Source organism: Larus michahellis, chromosome 6, assembly GCF_964199755.1.
Source record: "Larus michahellis chromosome 6, bLarMic1.1, whole genome shotgun sequence".
NCBI lineage: Eukaryota > Metazoa > Chordata > Aves > Charadriiformes > Laridae > Larus > Larus michahellis.
Window position 1 is genome coordinate 35776019 of NC_133901.1, and position 19052 is coordinate 35795070.

A 19052-nucleotide genomic window follows, 5' to 3' on the forward strand; every position below is an offset into this window, starting at 1 on the left:
TGCGAGTACCTTACTCACTGTGGACTGGTCATGCAGGGTTTTCATTTAGACTTGTTCCACTGGCATCTTTTTGACTGATGAAAGGAAACTATTTTTTTTCCATTGGGTGGATGAACTTGATCATATGTATTTTAACTTGGTATTACATGTTTTTTCAGTGTTTGGTCTTGCGTTTTTTGGTGCTTTTTGTGAAGCAGCTCTGTCTGCAGTGTGTCTTATATCAAAAAAGATGAAGAGCGCTTGTTGAAGACTCTGCTTCCAAGCTATTCTTTCTTCTCTTCCCACACAAGGCAAGAGTGTAAGGAAATGTGCAGAAGGGCATCAGTCCTCTGTGAGAGCTGCTCAAACTTGTCAAGGTTCTGCTACATCAAGAACTAGTGGCAGCCCCAAGAGAATAATCCGTCTCTTTTGAAGGTAGATTCAACTCTCTGGTGAATAGGGAAGTTCTACCTACTTTATGTTTCTTTCGTAGGTACGTGGTGAGGTGACAGCTATTGAACTATGGCATTCAACAAGATTTGGTATACTCTAGCCCTTGGACTTCTGCTGCCTTTTTCTTATGCCCATACGGACTTCTTCACTTCCATTGGTAAGACGTGCTTTGGTGTATAAGCTGCATAGCCAAAAGAATTTCTTGACAGCTCTCAAAACTGATTCTGCAATGATGTGTTAATGACATGCAAGGCTTTAATTAGTACAGAACAAAATCTGCTTACAAGTTCTTAGAACCTTACTGACTTCTTTCTCTTGGGAGAAAAATGCTTTGAGTAAGTCAGTCCAGTAAGTCTAATGGCCCAGGCTAGGCTTTGTATTCATTATGTCTTCTTGCTGGTACTGACTTCCAAACAAAATGTTGGTGTGGACTGTTGCACGTATGTAGAAACAAGCAAAACAGCTGCTGAGGGTACATAATGATACCAGTATGTTTAGCGTACTCCCTCTTGGGCTGTGATGGCCTGTGACACAGCTGAAGATGAGGACCGTATCACTTCATGATGAACCAGTTCAGCTGCCTCCTCGCAGGAAATGAAGCAATTATTAATTAATAACAGAGTCTGTTAGGAGACCCATTGAAGTCACGCAAGTAATCTTAAAAATAAAACACTGGATTAGTATTGTATATCAAACTTGAAGTCTTTGTATATTTCTGTAGCTTTGTCTTTATTTGCTCTACATTATATATGCTTGGATGAAGGATTACTCTCTTGCAACCTACTTCCTTTTCCAAATGAATGCTAAATTAGTTCTAATAATAAATATGTGATATTATGTTAATTTCCATGGCAACGAGCTTGGTCCAACATGAGATTTTCTCCTTCAAAAAAAAAAAAATAAAAGGCAAGAAGCCTTACTCAAATGCTTCTTCAGGATTATTTAAGCAAATGCAGAAGGACTTTGGGGAAGAGAGATTTGAAGAGGGGAAGAAAGTAGAAGAGAGGAAGAACGCCTCTTAATTCTCACTTCTCAGGGTTTCTTTTGTTTCTCCTTGTCTAACCAAACTCATTTGTTTTCTAGGTCATATGACAGACTTAATTAATACAGAAAAAGATCTGGTGGTGTCACTGAAAGATTACATCAAGGCAGAAGAAAGCAAGCTGGAACAGATCAAAAAGTAAGCAGCTTGTTTCATAATGCTAATAGTTAATAATATGAGTACACCCTTATGTAAAAAGTACTTCCCAAGGCTGATTAAATTTGTGGAATTTTTCCTCTGAGGCAAAGCTTAAACTAGCAGGTTTTGTCCTAAGTTATTATCTCTGAGCCAGTGGTTTGTTTTATGCAGCTTTCTAATGATGAAATCTAACCAACCTGCTTTTGGTATAATACCTTCTTTCACTTTAGGACTCCTTTTGCATGTAATTCCCGAGGGGATGTAGTTTTTTGACTGACAATTTGCTTAGTGGAAACTAAAACCCAAGAAGTCTCCAAATAAGCATTTCAAGGACTGCAATGATACATTAGATGTAAAAGTGCTAAAAATAGTGTGGCCATATTGCTCAATGAGTGGCTAACCAATGAATAGTAGTAAGCTGCTGCCGGAGCAGAGTCTCTTTCTACATGATATATTTAGATTTAAAAGTAAAATTAAGAAAAATAAAACTTCTTTACTGCTTTTAAAAATAACAAGAGACCTGACCATTGCCATTACTGTGTTGCTCGGCTCCATAGGTATGAGGACCAGAGCCCACAATGTCAGATTTTATCACAGCTAGAAATAAAAATTTTGTATCACTGAACAGGATGGTTTGCCGGCTTTCAAAAATGTGTTTAAGTCTGCCATGAGGATTTTTAAACAGTTTTAGATAAGTGCATGGATTTTATTTTAGCCTTTGTATATTACATTCTACCATCCAGGAAGAAAGATACTCCTTTCCTACCGTATTTATTTTTATCACTTAAAATACAGAGTTGGAATTGCTCACGGGTTTGAAATGTTAAAAGTATATTCTTTATAGCTACAAATTAAGATGGGAGCATGCCGACTGGACATCCAAAAGTGTGTAAATGCAGCTTATCATATAAGCATTGCAGCTCTGGTTTTATTATATTAGAGGTGCTTGCTGTCAGGTCAGAAAAGTTAAAATAACTGTCTCAGAGGTAGAAGAACCTGGAAAAAATGCCGACATCATATGAGTTTGTTGAGGTTGGGCCCTATACTTTGGCTGAAGGATATTGGTGGCTTGTGTTGACTTGAACTCAGTGAAAGCTGGTAATTCACTGAAACATGAAGGATGGCTCGCACCTTGTGGGAGGTTTGTGGTAGAGGCTTTTATGAAACAGAAACTACTTGAAAGATATCCTGGCCTTGTGGTTGTGGCTCACAGTTGCAGTGACTTTCGGACACTCGTTAGGTTTGATGGTCATGCAGTCGGAAATGTGCGATGGGTTTGACCACGTGCAATGTGAATGCACAGTTTTGCTTTCTTCAGCCTTCGGCTTGCTAGAAGCTGGAGTTGGTCCAGGGGAGCATTTTGAGCACTCCATTTTGGAGGAAACCCCTTCGCTCACATTGCTGCTGGCAAGAGCCCGGACAGGGGCTGTCAGAGTGTAAGAAAACAACTAACTAAAGGCAGCGTGGGAAGAATGAACACAGAGAGTGGCCCCTTTAACAGCTGTAAACATCTACCTGTCTCAGGTAAAGCAGGCAAACTTAGTTCAGGCATAGCAAATTCTGGAACAAGGTGGATGCTGGCGTGTGTACAGAGTTCCCTCCAGGCTACAGATTTCATATTTGCTTTATATTGGTGTGTCTGTTTGGTATTCTCTGTGGGGTGTGGCTTTTTTAACCTTGATTTATCCTGTTTTCAGGGTGGTGTTCTAGATGTGCATTGTTTTGGATAGGGAGGGGAAGTTTGGTTGATTTGCAGCCGTGTAGTAGCATAGCGCTGGTGCTTATGGCATGGCTGACGTGTTTCCTGACTTGAGACTCCCAGCAGACTCCCTGGATGTTTCCGTTAAAACAACAGATGAACAAGAGTATTTGTGGAAAGGTGTGCTTGTTTCAGAGCGTGTTGGAGTTGTGAAGGGCTTATGTCACCGACAGCGTTAGAAACATTTGTGGAGTCAGAACTGGAGCACTGGAAAGTTGATCCTCATTTGGGAGCGTGGGAACGACGTGTTTCTTACTACAAGCGTACAGCACAGGAGGCAGTTGGGTGGTGGGAGGCAAGGAGTGCATTGTAGATTTAAGAGTGTGTGTCTGAATGTAAAACGATTTGCGACAAGCATTGAACTACCATTTTGTAAACTTTAGAAAAAAGATCAAAAATGTGGGTGAAGCTTTGTTTTTGATTAATCCTGCATGAAAACTCATAATGGAACTGCTGGCATACTGCATTTGGTATTTGTAGGAAGGAGTTCGTTCAGCAGTTCCAAGAAAGACCGCAAGAGCAACACAAGATTTAGGCTGCAGCTAAGGAAGAAGATTTTTTAAAAAAAAAAAAACAGGCAAAGAAAAAAGCCCCTTTTGTTCCTTCTAGGAGAGCCTTATGTATACATAATATAAAAGCTTGCAATTTGTGTTTGGATTTTTATTAGCAAAGACTGTTGAGTAGCTTGAAATCAGTTTTATAGTGCCCTGGCAGACTTTTACAAGACACTCTAATGAATGTATATTTTCATTATAGATGGGCAGAGAAATTGGATCAGCTGACAGATACTGCTACGAAAGACCCAGAGGGGTTTTTAGGACATCCTGTGAATGCATTCAAGTTGATGAAACGGCTTAACACAGAGTGGGGGGAGCTGGAGAGCCTGGTTCTGAAGGACATGTCAGATGGTAAGTGTGCCTGTAGAAGGAACAAGGATCACATTCTACTTGCGTTTACTTGACTATGTCTTTCACGTGTCATGGTTTGAATTAGATTTCTAAGTCTGCTTTTGAGGTGCCTTCATAAAAAGTAATCCTAGAAGACCTGCCGTTTGGCTGTCAGTGTGCTATAATTTGAGCTTTACAAAAATTTAGAAAAACTGCGATGTTTAAACTGAATAATCTCCTTGGACACTTTGAAATTTTGCCAGTGATGAGGGCGTGCTTCATGTACTCTGCTGCTGCTTGCAAACTAGCATTTTAGGAAATTTAATCTCTTAAGTGTGATGGCTCCATTGAACAGAAAAAAGGGAAGAAAATTCAGTGTGTCACACGTGTGGGGCTCTCTTTGAGTGTGGTCAAGTACTGTTGCTGCTGATATGCCCAGTGTTGTTAAGGTGTGATGGTTCAAAACCTGAATGTTGGCAGAGACTGAGTGTTTGTGGAACTGAACTGAATTAGTGTAGCAAACACTTTGCTGCCTCTTCTCTTCTGCAAGAGTGGCAGCTCTTCAGTAGGGAACAAGACACAAAATAGTTGACTGTGAAAGAGACTTTTAGCAGCGAGGAAGCCAGGATGATAATATTTGGCCTGTGAGAATCTGTCTCAGCAACTAACTAATACCAGGTGTAGGTTTGTAGTAAGAAATGTAAAAAAGTGGAGCTTTCAAAAAAGACCCAGGGTTAGTCTCTGATAAGGATTCAGCACATTCAGCTTCCCTGGTGCTGCTGTGAGGGACTGAATATGCCAACTGAAAGGTCCCTGCACCTGCCAGCCGGAGATCTGCACCAGTGCGTCTTAAGTCCTTCTTCTGAATGAGGTGTGTGTGGGGGAGGAGTGGACTGTTTTTGTTTTAAGGAAATGGTCACGAAAAAGGAAAATATTGGGAGAAGCATAGTGTAGTAAGAGAAAGGATGCACAGAAGTGAAAGGATATGGTATTTTTTTAAAGCAGGAATACCTTTCCATAAACTCATAGTGTTATCAGGTCTGAATAGTTAAAAAGGAGTACCAGAGTGTGGCAAAAATCACAAATTGGGCCAGATCATTATTTTTTGCATGGTTTTGCATTTGAGTGTTGCATACTATGGATTGTCTGGTTTTGGTCATGCTGCTTAGTTTTCTGCTGGTGGATATTAGATTAAGTTAACAAAATCATATTGGCACCATCCTTAGTTAATGCTCTAAAGCTTGTTGTGCTTCTGGATCTTGGGACGAAAGAGTTTGTTGAGTAGAAAAGTTACTTTTCTGAAAATGCCAGAGTGGGTGTCAGTTGGTTCAAAGAAAGGTGCTTGTGGTGGACTCTGTTGGTGCTGTTGCTTCTGGTGGCTGCATGTACCAGGATGCTGGTTCTGTGCTCCTCAGCTGCTCTGCTGGCTCCCTGGAGTTCTGTTTCCCTCATCAGGGCAAACAGCTCACCGGCCTCGTGACTCTGCAGAAGCGGAAGGGGCAAAATAACGTCAGTTCTCCCCCCGAGAAGAAGATAATGCACTAGCTCTACAGCAGGGCCCTCCGAGTAACGCAGTAGCCATGGGTGTGTTCACCAGAGAGGAGTAGGAGCCTTTCGTAACAGGGGAAACGACGACGCGTGACTCTAATGACCGGGGAACACTTCCTAGAGAGAATATTTTTTTACTTTCTAGAACCTGCTTGTCTTCTGTTCCATAAACCCTGGTGCTTCTTTAAAAAGCCCCCAAGATTTCTTTTTGATTGTTCCTTCGCTTTCTTTTCACAAAAAAAAAAAAAGATGCTGACTTTTCAACATGTGTCTTGAGTTCAAGTCAGAGTTGTGGGAAGACGGATCTTGAGAAACCTTCTTAACTTTGTGTGCTTCTCATGTTTCTCTGTAAATATGTTAATGCCCAATTCCACAGAAAGCAGTTAGGTTCACAGTGGCTCCTTGGGTGCCTAAAGTCTTGTCAAAAGCTGTTTGCAGTTAGACATCAGCATTTTTGTTTTTCCTCTTTTTATGGACCAGCCTTAATCTTTACACTGCTATTCTTAGCATTGTTTGGTTTTCTCCTCTTGTAAATTATTTGTAAATTCCATGTTATCAAATGAAAGGCCTTTTGGAAAGCAGATTGAGTGCAATGGTTGCAAAAACTACTGTTATATTATCTGTAATGTTCTCTGAGTTGGGGTGGTCTTTTTGTTCTATGTAAGTTTTGGTTTTTCCCTTTTTTTTTTTTTAACTTGTTAAGACAGAAATAGTTTGTGTGACACTGAAGGGGTACTCCTGTCCTTTAAACAAACTTATGGTATTTGTTGGTGATCTGCAGGACTAATAGCTCTTCCTGACTTGTTACTGGCTTTTCCTGAAATGTTAGCTTTCCCCGGAGTCGGGAGTCATTTCATGCCTAGAGTTTATAGAATTGCCGGGACAAAGATGACCAAGTGTCTCCCTGTCTTCCCAGGCTTTATCTCCAACATGACTATCCAGCGGCAGTTTTTCCCAAATGATGAAGATCAGACCGGTGCAGCAAAAGCCCTCTTGCGGCTTCAAGACACATATAATTTGGACACAGACACCCTCTCCAGGGGGAATCTTCCAGGTAAGAGTTACCGATGTTATTTTCAGGGGACACTGTGAACTTCTGTTAAATGTCCTGATTACAAATCAGATACCTAGCAGATACCTAGTTCTATAGCGCAATGTAATGCATTTTAACGAAGCAGTTCTATCATTTATTGTGCCCTTCCCTCTCACACGGGTAAGATGGACCTTTCACGTTGGGAGTGACTGAAGTTTCTTTAAGCATAAACTTTATGGAGTGTATAAATTGAAAAACAAAAGACAGAGGGTGTATCACATGCTTACACAGACTTGAGTTTATGTGGCATTACCTGAGGTAATCTTTAATAGGTTCATATGCAGGAGAAGACACTTCTTTCTTGTTAGAAGACTCTTTCTCTGCTGAGTTTTCCTTGTTTCCTCTGTTTGGAAACAGTATTGTGCCAACTGGCAAAAAATCAATTCTGTACAATCTGTGTTTTTGCAAGCACTCATTGTGGTCAGATGTCTAATAAAATTAAGGGTAATTGGCTTTATACGTTATGATGTAGAACCTTGCTTTTGGGTTTAGTTCCAGCCTGTCTCAAAAATGTACACATTCATTCTACTACAATAAGCAGCTCATTATTGTTTTCTTAAACCAGCACAAAAATACAAGGCAAAGTGCTTTGGCTGGACTGTAGTTTATTGCTTCTTTTGAAGCAATAAGCTGTCAGACTGTGTGTAATAAAGTGTAATTGCAGAACCCAAAAGTTCTAGAGTATAAATGGGAATAGGTTGGTCTCTTCAGAGCTCCAGAGAGGAGCAGCCTGCAGGAACGCTTGTCTGTGCTCTTTCCCAGGGAATTTCTGTTTGGTCGGATCACCCAGATTTGATCAGAATCTGTCATATCGCTTATTAATTCTCTTTCCTGCATTACAGGCTGTGCTGTTTCTTTATATTAACCATCAACCCTATTTGATGATTGCTGTCTTAAGCAGCCTTTTAAGAGTTGCCACATCACACGTGGATGTTATGTTGCTTCTAAATACCAGGCTATGGCCCCGCAACCTGTTACTCATTCCAGAGATCTCTCTGTCTCCGCCACCACCACACCCCATTCCCTCATCTTTGTGTTATTTCAGAGTTTACAGCTTCAGGCTCAGAAAGTTGAAATCACTGGCCATCGCAGGATGGACCACAAGGTGTTTAATTAGTGAGCAGAAACAGAGTTGTTCTGTGGGGTACTGTGTTTGGCGGGCTGTCTCTTCAGCTGTTTAATCTCTTAAGGGATGTCTTCAGCAGAAGAATTCCCTTGTTGGAACACGGCTGTGGGACCCGCTCTTAGACATTCAGGATGTATTAAGATGTAATCAGGAATGTAATTTTAGCTGTAAAACTGGCAGGTCCTGTTTTCTTTTTACAAGATTAAGTTTGGTTTTTCATTGGGCCTTAATTTACAGTGGCAAAAATAGGAATCTGTAATTTGCTTACTACTTTCAGAGGCCTCTTCAAATGTTTCTAAAAATGACTAACTTCAAAAAATCTTGAGCAGCTGGGAATTTACTGACTGATGTTTTAGCCACTAAGTTGTCGCTGACAAGATGTGCGTCAGTAACATTTTGAAAGTGATAATACGATGTCTTTTGAAAACAGATTTCTGAAACTTCGTATTCGGCTTACTATTGCTCTTGCTCAAAGTGTTTGGGGTTTTGAAGAAGGAAGGTTTATCTTATTTTAGTTTCCACTAATGGTAAAGACATTTAGCTAGTTGCTGCTATTCTGGCAGTGGAAAACTGCATCTAACCGCTTATGTGTTCTGCCAAGGATTTACAGCCTTTAGATGCTTAAACTGAGTCTTCAACAAATAGCCACCCCAGAAGGCAGATGTTGAAGAACGGAAATAAACTGTGCTGTGAAGAATAAGAAATAACCTAATGTTCCTCTGAAGACGTGTCTGGAATTCTGTGTAAACTCTGTTTGGTTTGTTTTGCTTTAAATACAGGTGTGAAGCACAAATCCTTTTTAACAGCTGAAGATTGCTTTGAGCTGGGAAAGATCGCCTACACCGAAGCTGACTACTACCACACCGAGCTCTGGATGGAACAAGCTCTCAAACAGCTGGATGAGGGAGAAGTGTCTTCTGCGGATAAAGTCTACATTCTGGACTACCTGAGTTATGCCGTGTATCAGCAGGGGGATCTGAGCAAAGCCATGATGCTCACCAGACGCCTTCTGGAACTGGGTATGCAAGAGGGGGACCCGCAGCTCACCACGGTCTAGCTCTGTGTTCGAGCAGGTGCTGGCTATGGATTCGTACCGAGGGGTGCACTCTTGCCTGCATTCTGACTTGTATTTGGGTTTTTAAAAGGGATTATTGCTGGTGTTACCATTAATATCTTGGTGTGTAGTTTTACAGTAAAATAAGACTTGTATTACCATAAGTCATATTTTGCTACTGTTTTTTTAGATGGACAGCTCTAGTCTCAACTGCCATGTCAGGAAATGTCATGGTTAAGGATTGCTCCTTTCTGTTGACTTATTTTCTGCCTCTGTCGGCTTCTAACCGCTTACCTGTCTTAGTCATTACTGCCTGAAAGTTGGTTCTCTGCCTCTGTCTTACTTTGCTGTGTTGAGATTACTTCCCCCTTAGGGACAGGCAAGAACAAATTAATGAAATTCAAACTAAATAGGTCATACCAAAATCTCTGCAGATCATTTAAATGCAAATTAAGCATACTTGAGATGAAAACCTTGAAAAAATAAGAAATACAGAATGCAATACAGTGAGCTGAGATTCTGTCCGTTTAATGAAATATGAAGAGTATTTATGCTTCTGTAAATATTACACTGATTGACTGCGTAAAGGATGCCGTGGGAAGTTCAGAACTAATCCTAATATAGCAAAGGCTAGTGAGAACCCTTTATTAATGAGCTGAAGCTAATCTGTAAGTTTAGTGATTGCTTTGTCCCCAGAAATCTGAATTCCCATCAGGGAAGTTTTTAGGTTTAAAGCCGGTTGTGCTGTCCCAGCTCTCTCCTTGTCCCATTGCCTTGTACTCTCCATCTCTGGTGAGATTGGCTGCAATGGCCAAACCCTTTTTCTTAGTGCGTGGGCCCCTGTGCTTGCTGAGGACCCAGGCCTCACTGTCAGCGGTTTCTTAACTGCAACTGAGTTGCGCTTAGCTCTGAAAGCTCATTGTGTGTTTTCCTGCAGATGAGTAAGGATACGTGCATGCTGCAGGCTAGCATCACTTCCAGCTTAGCTCAGCGCTTCAGCCACCCTGTGGAAGCTCTCAAACCAGAGTAGATATTTCTAATTGCTCTTTGAGAAGCAGTAGGGAGCATCTGTTTTCTTGTTCTTTTTGTAAATAGCCTCTTTGGGATACTTCTTCACAAGTTGGAAACTTGCCAGTGATAACTTGTCTGCTTCTTGTCAATAGATCCTGAACATCAAAGAGCAAATGGGAACATGAAATACTTCGAATATATCATGGCTAAAGAAAAAGATGCAAATAAGTCTAGTACGGATTCAGAAGATCAGCTGGAGAAGGAAACTGAGGTTAAGAAAAAGGATTACCTGCCCGAGAGAAGGAAGTACGAAATGCTGTGCCGTGGGGAGGGTCTCAAAATGGTAAAGTGGAGTAGACTGTTTTCAAATGTGTGAAACCAACAGTGACAAAACAATGTCCAGAATTTGTATGTGGTGTGGAAGCAAGAAGCTGTTACAGCAGTTGGCTGAGTGCGTGGAACTGAGGATTAGTGTGTGTTGGATTTCTTCCCCATTTCATTCTGTCTAGTAGACAAAAAGTCATACTGCCGCAGGCACTGCTGACTAACTTGGATGCACTACGTAATTGTAATTAATTGAATAAGGATGCTGGAAGTCTAGAATTACATACGGAATTGAATGAGCATGGTTTTTTTAGTGATAAAATTATTTTTAATAGGACTGCGTAAAGTACTGTTTGTTGCAGTATTACAGAGTAACATTAGTGTGCTCGAAGTACTAATTTCTCAAATTTAAAGCATCTCTTTAACTTGTAAGATAACCTTAAGGTAGGAAAAGTGACTTGTTCCTGTCTCCTCAGGACATCTTTTTTTTTTACTATCTCTTTCTTAGAGATACTAGTGTCATCTGGAAGTTCTCTGACTGTCTCTTGCTCCACTTTGCTTCCAGACTCCTCAGAGACAAAAAAGACTCTTCTGCCGCTACTACGACGGAAACAGGAATCCTAGATACATTCTGGGCCCAGTCAAACAGGAAGATGAGTGGGACAAACCTCGAATTGTTCGCTTCCTTGACATTATCTCTGATGAAGAGATTGAAACTGTGAAAGAACTAGCAAAGCCGAGGGTAAATGCCTTACACTTCTTTGCCTTTTGGAATCTAAAATTTTGTGTGTAGTTTTCTGTGTGAGTATGTGTGGTTCTGTCTCCTCTTGAACGCAGCTGTGTGTACAGTGTGCTCACACGTTGCTTTTTGCACCTTGTAGCTTTTGGTGACACATTCTTTGAAGGAGACAGTGGGGAAGCTGGAAATTCTATGTAATTAAGAGAGCCAGGTAACAGCAGTGCAGGATTGTCAGACTCTTCTGGCAGACACAGTTTCAGCGTGTGCTGTTTCAGATGAGGAGGAGGATGTTCTACAACAGAAAACAGACGTACTGCAGCTAGGTTGCCTTGAAGTATGCCTGTCATCTGGTTTTTGTTTGGTTTTCTGGTTTTGTTTTTTTCTTTTTTAAGTCTGTATATGCCAGAGTTGTGACGTGGAGAAAAGTGCTGTCTAGGGAAAGGCAGCCATTCCTCTGGTCCTGGAATGCCACCGCGTTATTGTGTAGACAAGAATGAGTGGTTGTATTCTCCATTCAGTACAAAACTGACTTCTGTCTCCCAGGCTTTGAAGTCACTTGCAGATGAAAGAGCTTTAAGAGGGCAGTACTTAATCAGTGGTACTCAGCTTCTTATTTCCAATGCCAGCTCGTCAAATCCTAGCTCAGAAACTGGATCCTGAGGTTCTTGTTTCTGAATGTGGAATACTCCAGGGCAGCTCCGCTGTCTGAGCAAACAGGAGCATCCAAGACAAACGACAAACTTCTCCACCAGTTTGCTACCTTCTGTATCCAGTTGGTGCAACTCCGCATCTCAAGATGTGTTGCAGATTAGTTAGTTAAATTGATTTATTTTTCTGTTAATTACCAGTTACTTCTAAAGTAAGATTTAAACTTGCAGAAATGCAATTTTCCTGCATTTTTCTTTACTTTTAGCCTACGTGGCTTTTTGTCCAGAGAAAGCTGAGCAAATGGAGGGATAAGTGCACTAAGTATAGGACAAACCATTAGTTTGGCCCGCTGCAGAGTAAACCCGCTGTGGGTTATACACAGGCACATCGAGGATGAGCCCGTCCTTGGCCACAGCACTGAGCACTAGGTAGCCTGAAGGCGATTTTAAAGCTTCCTAAAGGCTGATGCGTTCTATTTCTGAACTGTAAGCAAGAAGTACGAGCAATTCTCTTCGCTTATCTGTAAAGCATCTCTTCCTGCTCTCCTGTCAGGCAGCCTTGCTGCAGGTCTGAAAATCAGAGTCCCAGTGTTTTGGCTGTAGATGATTAAGCCCCTTTGCTGCTGCAAAAGCTCTGGCATTACGTCTGAGGAATATGACTGAATCACTTCTTTATGGAGTAGAACTAAGTCTCAGCATTGAAAATAAAAACCTATGAATGTGGTGATTTTACCTTCTGAACTTGCTGAGATAATTGTTTTCCTATCAAATGTTTGGCTCGTGGTAAAGACTTGGAGATTTGTAGTTCATTAACACAGAAGCATCTGTATGCAGTTAGCATTCCATGCATTTCCCATGGCCGAGGCCTTGCAGGGATCAGTGATGAGTGTAGCAAGAGAACCGTGTTTTTTGAGACTTGAAAGGTCATCTCCTCTTTCCCGATGCTTGGGACGTTCCATCGCCGCCTCCCGGAAGGCAGCGCTGTCTGATCTCTGCCCAGCCTTCTGCTGTGCTGGGCCATAAGCTGGCAGGATGAAGCCTTGTTATTCAGCTTTGGGAGTCTCGCAGGAATCGTAGTTTGTGCCTCCGTTCTTATATGCTTCTGCACGGGATGAGAGGAGAAGCAGCATATTAAGAGTTCCCAGTACCTTTTCTTCTCAGTAGGCATAACCTTGATTGACTTGGTCTGTTTTAACAGTAGAAAAATAACTAGTTCTAATTGTTTGGGACTAGGTATGCCATTTGTGCCTCTTCCAAAATTTGGGCTCTGCAACTCAGCCTTTCCGGTTATGAAGGATGGAGAGTGTCTGGTAGTACACGAACGAAGGTAAAGGGCACACGTAAGGTTCTGAGTCAGAGTATTAACATAGATGGGATGGCGCCAAGGAAGTGTAGCGCATTTAGGGAAAGGAAGGCTTTGAAGCAAGAGTTCTCACTCTCTGTAATTTAGGAATACAATGCAAACATGTCCATGGACTAAGCAGTTAGTTGGTGTTAGCAGTCAGTGTTAAAGGAGTGCAGTGCTGGTTTTGGTACAGAGACAATCAAAAAGGCAGCGGTTGATTCGTCTGTCGCTTATACAGGATGACAGTGTTGCCTGGATTCAGTTTAACTGTAAAACTCATCTTACGTGCAGAGTGCTAACAAAGGACCAATTGTACACATGCCATAATGTCGTACCGCTTCCAGCAGTTGTTGCAATATGAAGGAAATGAAAGATTCTAGTTTGCTTTATTCAGACGACTGTTCTTCTTGCTACCAAAATGGAAACATTACTTCCTGGAAAACCTGATCTTCTCTAATGCTCTGTTTAAAATAAACAAGCCAAAAAACCCTCTCTTTTAGTAAAATTGGAGACTCCCCCTCCTTCCCCATCACCGCTTTATGAATTTCCACCCCCTCCACTAAAGAAAAACCACGCAAGAGGTGACTGGGTGGCTTGCGTGGTGGTGGCGTGACGTTTCCCCTTAGGCTTCTGAATGGTCGGATTGCTGTGATGCAGTATGTGCTTTGTAATGCAACTATTCTGATGGTTCGCTTCACAGCTGAGGCGAGCCACCATTTCAAACCCCATAACAGGAGCCTTGGAGACGGCACATTACAGAATTAGCAAAAGGTAAGAGAGCTCTATGCCAGATGTTTTGGGCCTGTAATGAGTGTGTAGATTCTGCTCATTATGGGGAAAAAAAAAAAAAGGTGGTCTAAAAAAGACAACTTTGGCTTTTGTAGTCCACTGCTTTATTACATGCAGATCTGTAACAGGCTGTTACTGCTGAGTTTCTCAGGCTTTTCCTTCAGCTAGAAGTTCTGGGGGTGTATTTTGATTTCTTCTTTTTCTTTTTTTGGTCACCTTCTCAGTGCGCATTCTCAAATGATGATCTGTACAAGAAGCAGGTCTCTACAATTAGTGTAAAAAATACGTGATGCTATAAAACCTTCAGTAGATCTAGATTGGGGTTTTTTTTTTTTTTTTTTTTTAAATACTCCCTTTCTCACCAACCAAGAATTGTCTTCCCTTCCCTTGTAAAATCTAGCAGACCACTTGAAGTGCCTTGACATGTGTAAGAGCTGCCTCAGGTCCTCACCGCGTAGGCCAGCTGGAGTGGCAGGAAAGCACAGCGTTGCATTGTCCCACATAATCCCATGCTCCTGGCTGGGAGCTCTTACCTCCTGCTGACACAAATGCAGGCTCTTTCACTGGGCTCCTGGTTCTTTGCAACTCATCTATTAAGTACAACAAGCCTTGAATTTAGCCAATGTTTCCCAAAATTGGCTGGCTGTAAAAGAAACCACCTGCTCCCTGCCTGCCACCGCCCCCTCCCCTAGTTTTAGTAGCAGTGATTAAAGATTGGCATTCCATCAGCATTAACCCCAAATTCTGAAAGGAGTTAAACTTCTGGGTGAAGAGGAATTCTCTGTGAAACTCAGCATCATAAATTACTTCCAGAAAGTCTCTAGTTTAAAACAAACAAAAAAAAAAAAAGGAAAAAGAAAAAAGAAAAGGAGGAAAAAAGTGAAAGGACAATCTAACCAAATTTTTTGCAACCAATTTGTTTTGATTTGGACATGGCAGCTACAGCTTCTGTTGCCCTTCTAATATTGCTAATTTAAGAGCATTGCATACCATCCAGACCAATCGGAACCCTTTCAAACACCTGTGGCTTGGCGAAAAAGCAGCCTACGAGGTGGGTAAGCCCTTGTCCTTTCTCTTTTTGTAGCTGAGCCGTGCTACTGTTCATGACCCTGAGACTGGGAAACTGACCACAGCACATTACAGAGTCTCTAAGAGGTAAGGGGAGCGTCTTCCAGAGGTACGCCCAGTCTGAGGAAGTCCGTTCTGGGACTGTGCTGCTTCATCTCTAAACCTGGGGCAAATAAGGATTTTTGCATAACTTTTCTATTCTTAGTCTCTCTTTAGAAGAAAGAGAATGGCCTAAAGCAAACCGAGCTGTCACATAACAAAGCAAGCGGGCTGCGGAAATAGAAAATAGTTCTAATTAGAGGGAGCCAAGATGGAAGCATCCTCTTTGCTTAGCATGGCTTGGCTAGTGCGACTAACGTACTAAAATGTTGGCACGGCACGGGGCTCTGCTGGCACTAACACACGGCAGGAGTTGCCGGCATCACTCACCTCTGCCACGAAACCTGGGAGTGAGACGTGCTGCTCTGAACTAGGTGCTGAGGAGCTGCTGTCATTCATGGGAATAGTGCAAATTAAAGCTAGTTGATAATTTTAAAGAATTTCCTGGTTTAAATGATTGAAAGTAGTTGCTTCATTAACAGTAAAGTAGTGTTCTTTCAGCTTCTTTGAACAAAACCCCTGAAATTAGAATGGCTAGTAGCATAAGGGGCTTCATTTAGCTGTGAATTTCTTTAAAAAAATAAAAGTGCTTCGAAATACTGGATTGCAAGATTTTGATTGATTCAGGAGTGGTTAGAATTCTGATGGGAGCTAGAAAACCATTGTAGCTGAAGTCTGATCCTTAAAGTAGTTGTTACAAGTAGTGGCAAGTTGAAAACTTTGATTTTTATACCTGAGAACTGCCTTGCACCTTCAGCAGCACACCGGGCTACTTATCAGAGCGCACGCAGGTCGTGGGAGTCCCCTGGCAATTGTCTGGTGAGCTCTTACAGGTTCGCTCCCCCAACCTACCTCCATCCACGGGTCCCCGCCAGGATAACTTCAGGGAGATACCTTTTCCTGTTTGATGTGTGCTCTGTTTAATTTTTTTTTTTTTTTAATTTTAAAGTCTGTCCGTGTCTTATCTGTCGTGGCTATCTGTGACTGTGCATTTTAAAGAAAGCATTTATTCAGTCTCGGGATTTGTCCTCTGACAGAGACTGCTCTGGGGCGTTTACTGAAGAAGTGTGTTAATCCATTTGAACACATCCTCACGGTTTCTGTCAAACTTGATGTGCTAATAATAGGAATTAGAGAAGGTGATCAGAGCGCTAATTGAAATTGCGATGCATACTTGGCCTCTACTTAAATACATGAGCCTTCGTAAAAGAACTCTGTTTAGAGTTTTGATTTTTCATTAGTGGGAACAGCCAGAAAAAATAGTACTAGGCAACACCCATCATTAAAAGCCGATTGCCTTGCCAACGTGTGCAGCCAGATAGGGTGGCCAGATCCCGTTTGCCATCACCTTGCTATTGGCTTTGTGACACAACAAAATAATGATTTCTCCTAGGGCTTTACTCTGGAGTTAACCGTGCGCTGTACCTTGCCTAGGGGGGCTGTGATAAATATACGGGCAGCTGCTGCCTCCTTGGTGCAGCGTCTCATGCCTGCTGAGTGAGACCCTCAGATGTTTAAGGTTTCGTGCTCAGAAAGGTGGCAGTCAGGGACTTCCTTCCAACATATCTAAGGAACTTGCAGAATTAAATCAGATCTTACTGAGCTAAGGTTTTTTGTAATTCTGTATCTCACTGGAAACTGGAATGAAACATCTTTCTGTTAGAGCTGTTTGAGCTGCTTTGCATTCCAGATGAATCATTGCTCCTGAAAACCAAAAAATGCTTGCTTTATTTTTTTAATAGATGACTGCTTTCCCCCTTCAAACATTCTTTCCTAGCAAATGTGCTTCTAAATTACAGCATTCCTCTCTTTGAGAGGACTACTGTTCGCAGTGCAGTACGTGGCAGGCTGTATAAAAGGGGGCGCCTTGCCAGCAATACGAGGAGCACCAGTGAGCCCTGCTGTGTGCAGCACCAGAATAAACTCAGCCACTCTCACACCGATCCTAAAGAAGCTGCCTTTTTTTTTTTTTTTTTTTTGCTTCTCTGCTCCCAGCAGCCAGTCAGAGCTTGTAACATATGAGGTTAAAGTTTCCACTTCAGAAATACCAGCCTGTGATTTTATTCACTCCCTATTGCATCTCTACTGGTACTTTTTACGTTTTAGAAATGTACAAAACAAAAAAAAAAAAACAAAAATATTTCTGCTTATAAGTATGGTGCTATTAAAAGTCTGTAATATGATACCTGATACAGAATTCTAAGAGGGAGGAGTAAATGTGATCACTGCTAGCTGTTTGTAATGAATAGAACAGTTGTTAAAAGCCAGATTGGGGCGTGAGGAAGAGGAAAAGCAATCCCCCAGCATCAGTTCAGCATGCTAATGAAATTCTTTCAATTTCTATAACATATTAGCTGAGTTCTTAGGTGTCTTTTTACAAAGCCAAGCGGGACACCAAAATACCATACCTTTGTAATGAGGGAATTTTGGGGGTTGGTGTGGTAGTTATTAAGTAAATACCAAATCCTCCTAAAGTCACCCACATCTTAAACTGCCATGCTTCTGACTTCCCAGGAATAAGCTTGTCCCTTTTGTAGGAAGTTTTCTGCCCGTAGTGGACTCGTAGGTGTCAGCTGGTCAAAAAGATGACAGAATGCTGTTCATGCAAGTTAACGTGTCAGATAAGCAACTTAATTGAACAAACGTACAGTGAAGAATTAGAGCTGTGTGCATTTACTGAATCATGCTCAACCTTGGACTACACATATATTAAAAGGAAAAAAAAAAGTTTGAGCACAATTTAAGGTGGTTCTGCATCACATACACCACTGGTGAGGGAGGGTTGGGCTGTTTTTTTGTGTGATAGACAAGAGCAGGGTAAAAAGCTTCCTTTGTGTGATGGAATACCTGTTATAAATGGGCTTGAACTGGGGCACATGCTTACTTTGATGTCAGCAAAAGCCCAAGGCTCAGCCAAGCAACAGAGGAGGAGGATGTAGGGCTGCTGGGCAGAGCAGCAGAAGCCCTTACTATGCGTCTTAAACACGGCAGGCGCAGAGACCTGCTGATGCTGGCCAGTCGGTGCAGGGTTCTGCAGGCCCTCCTGAGCCCTCTGCCCCCACGGAAGCAGATTTCCTGACACTGACAGGGTTAAACCCCACTGTAACTCTTCAGGTGAAACTATTCAGCCCTATATGCTTTGCTGGGCTGGGACTTGAAATGTGGTTTCAGTTCCCCGTTTCCTCCACCTTTCATAGACTTTCGTTGTATCCTTGGGCAATTAATTTTATTTCTAAAATAAATATATATAAATATATATATAGTACTTTCCCTTCGTGAAAGGATGTAGTATTCTCCCTGTAGAAAGTATTCATTGCAAGTCTGAATAACCAATATAGTAAGAATGCTTGTGGGTTGGCTTTTTTTTTTTTTCTTTTTTCTTTCTTTTACCCCTGGCCAGAGGGAGCTGGAGCCTGCACTTTGAAGCTGATGGGGCTTTTCTCGTATATTAAGTGTGAGGTTAGGATTGCTTGTGAGCGTTACCTGTTCAGCAGGGCTGCGGAGCATGTGGCTGCAGAGCTGCTTTTTTCCTTTTGGGGGGGGAATGCTTCATGCAAGTAGTCTTTGCATTCTCCTACCACCTTAAATCAAAGAGGGTTACATTGTAACATTTCCTTATACTAACAGTGTTTGGATGTGTATGAATCTTTGTATGTGTTTGTGCAAGTCTGTCTCGCAAAATCTTATTTCTTTTATCTATAGTTCATTTGTCACTTAAAAAAAAAATATGCTCGTAGAGATTCTGTAACCTGTGTCAGTGCCTTGTGTCACGTGTCATGCTACTGTTCCTCCCATGCAAAGTGTTTTGGTGGGTTTTTTTTTTTAATTATTAGGGTTTTGTTGTTTTTTTTTTTTTTTTAATTGAAGAAAACAACCTTAATTTAGCATAGATGTGAAAGTTCATTTGAGTAGCAATGCTATGACGTACTTGCCAGCCAGGCTCTGGGCACA

General features: G+C 41.7%; 1 protein-coding gene across 5 annotated transcripts in view; it reads left to right on the top strand.

Annotated features, from left to right (window-relative positions):
* P4HA1 (prolyl 4-hydroxylase subunit alpha 1) overlaps positions 1 to 19052 on the top strand; it is a 36493-nt gene that overhangs the window by 6716 nt on the left and 10725 nt on the right. For 3 of the 5 annotated variants that reach the window (XR_012587524.1, XM_074591082.1, XM_074591081.1), the window contains exons 2-9: positions 473 to 589; positions 1516 to 1612; positions 4128 to 4279; positions 6723 to 6860; positions 8805 to 9044; positions 10243 to 10433; positions 10980 to 11156; positions 15019 to 15089. Coding sequence is in view for 4 of the 5 variants with exons in the window: in XM_074591082.1 (XP_074447183.1) it covers positions 502 to 589; positions 1516 to 1612; positions 4128 to 4279; positions 6723 to 6860; positions 8805 to 9044; positions 10243 to 10433; positions 10980 to 11156; positions 15019 to 15089 (1154 nt within the window). In the remaining variant the exon portion in view is untranslated. Of the gene's footprint in view, positions 1 to 472; positions 590 to 1515; positions 1613 to 4127; positions 4280 to 6722; positions 6861 to 8804; positions 9045 to 10242; positions 10434 to 10979; positions 11157 to 13845; positions 13917 to 15018; positions 15090 to 19052 lie in introns of all 5 variants that reach the window. The other 2 variants (XM_074591083.1, XM_074591084.1) reach the window with 1 other exon arrangement.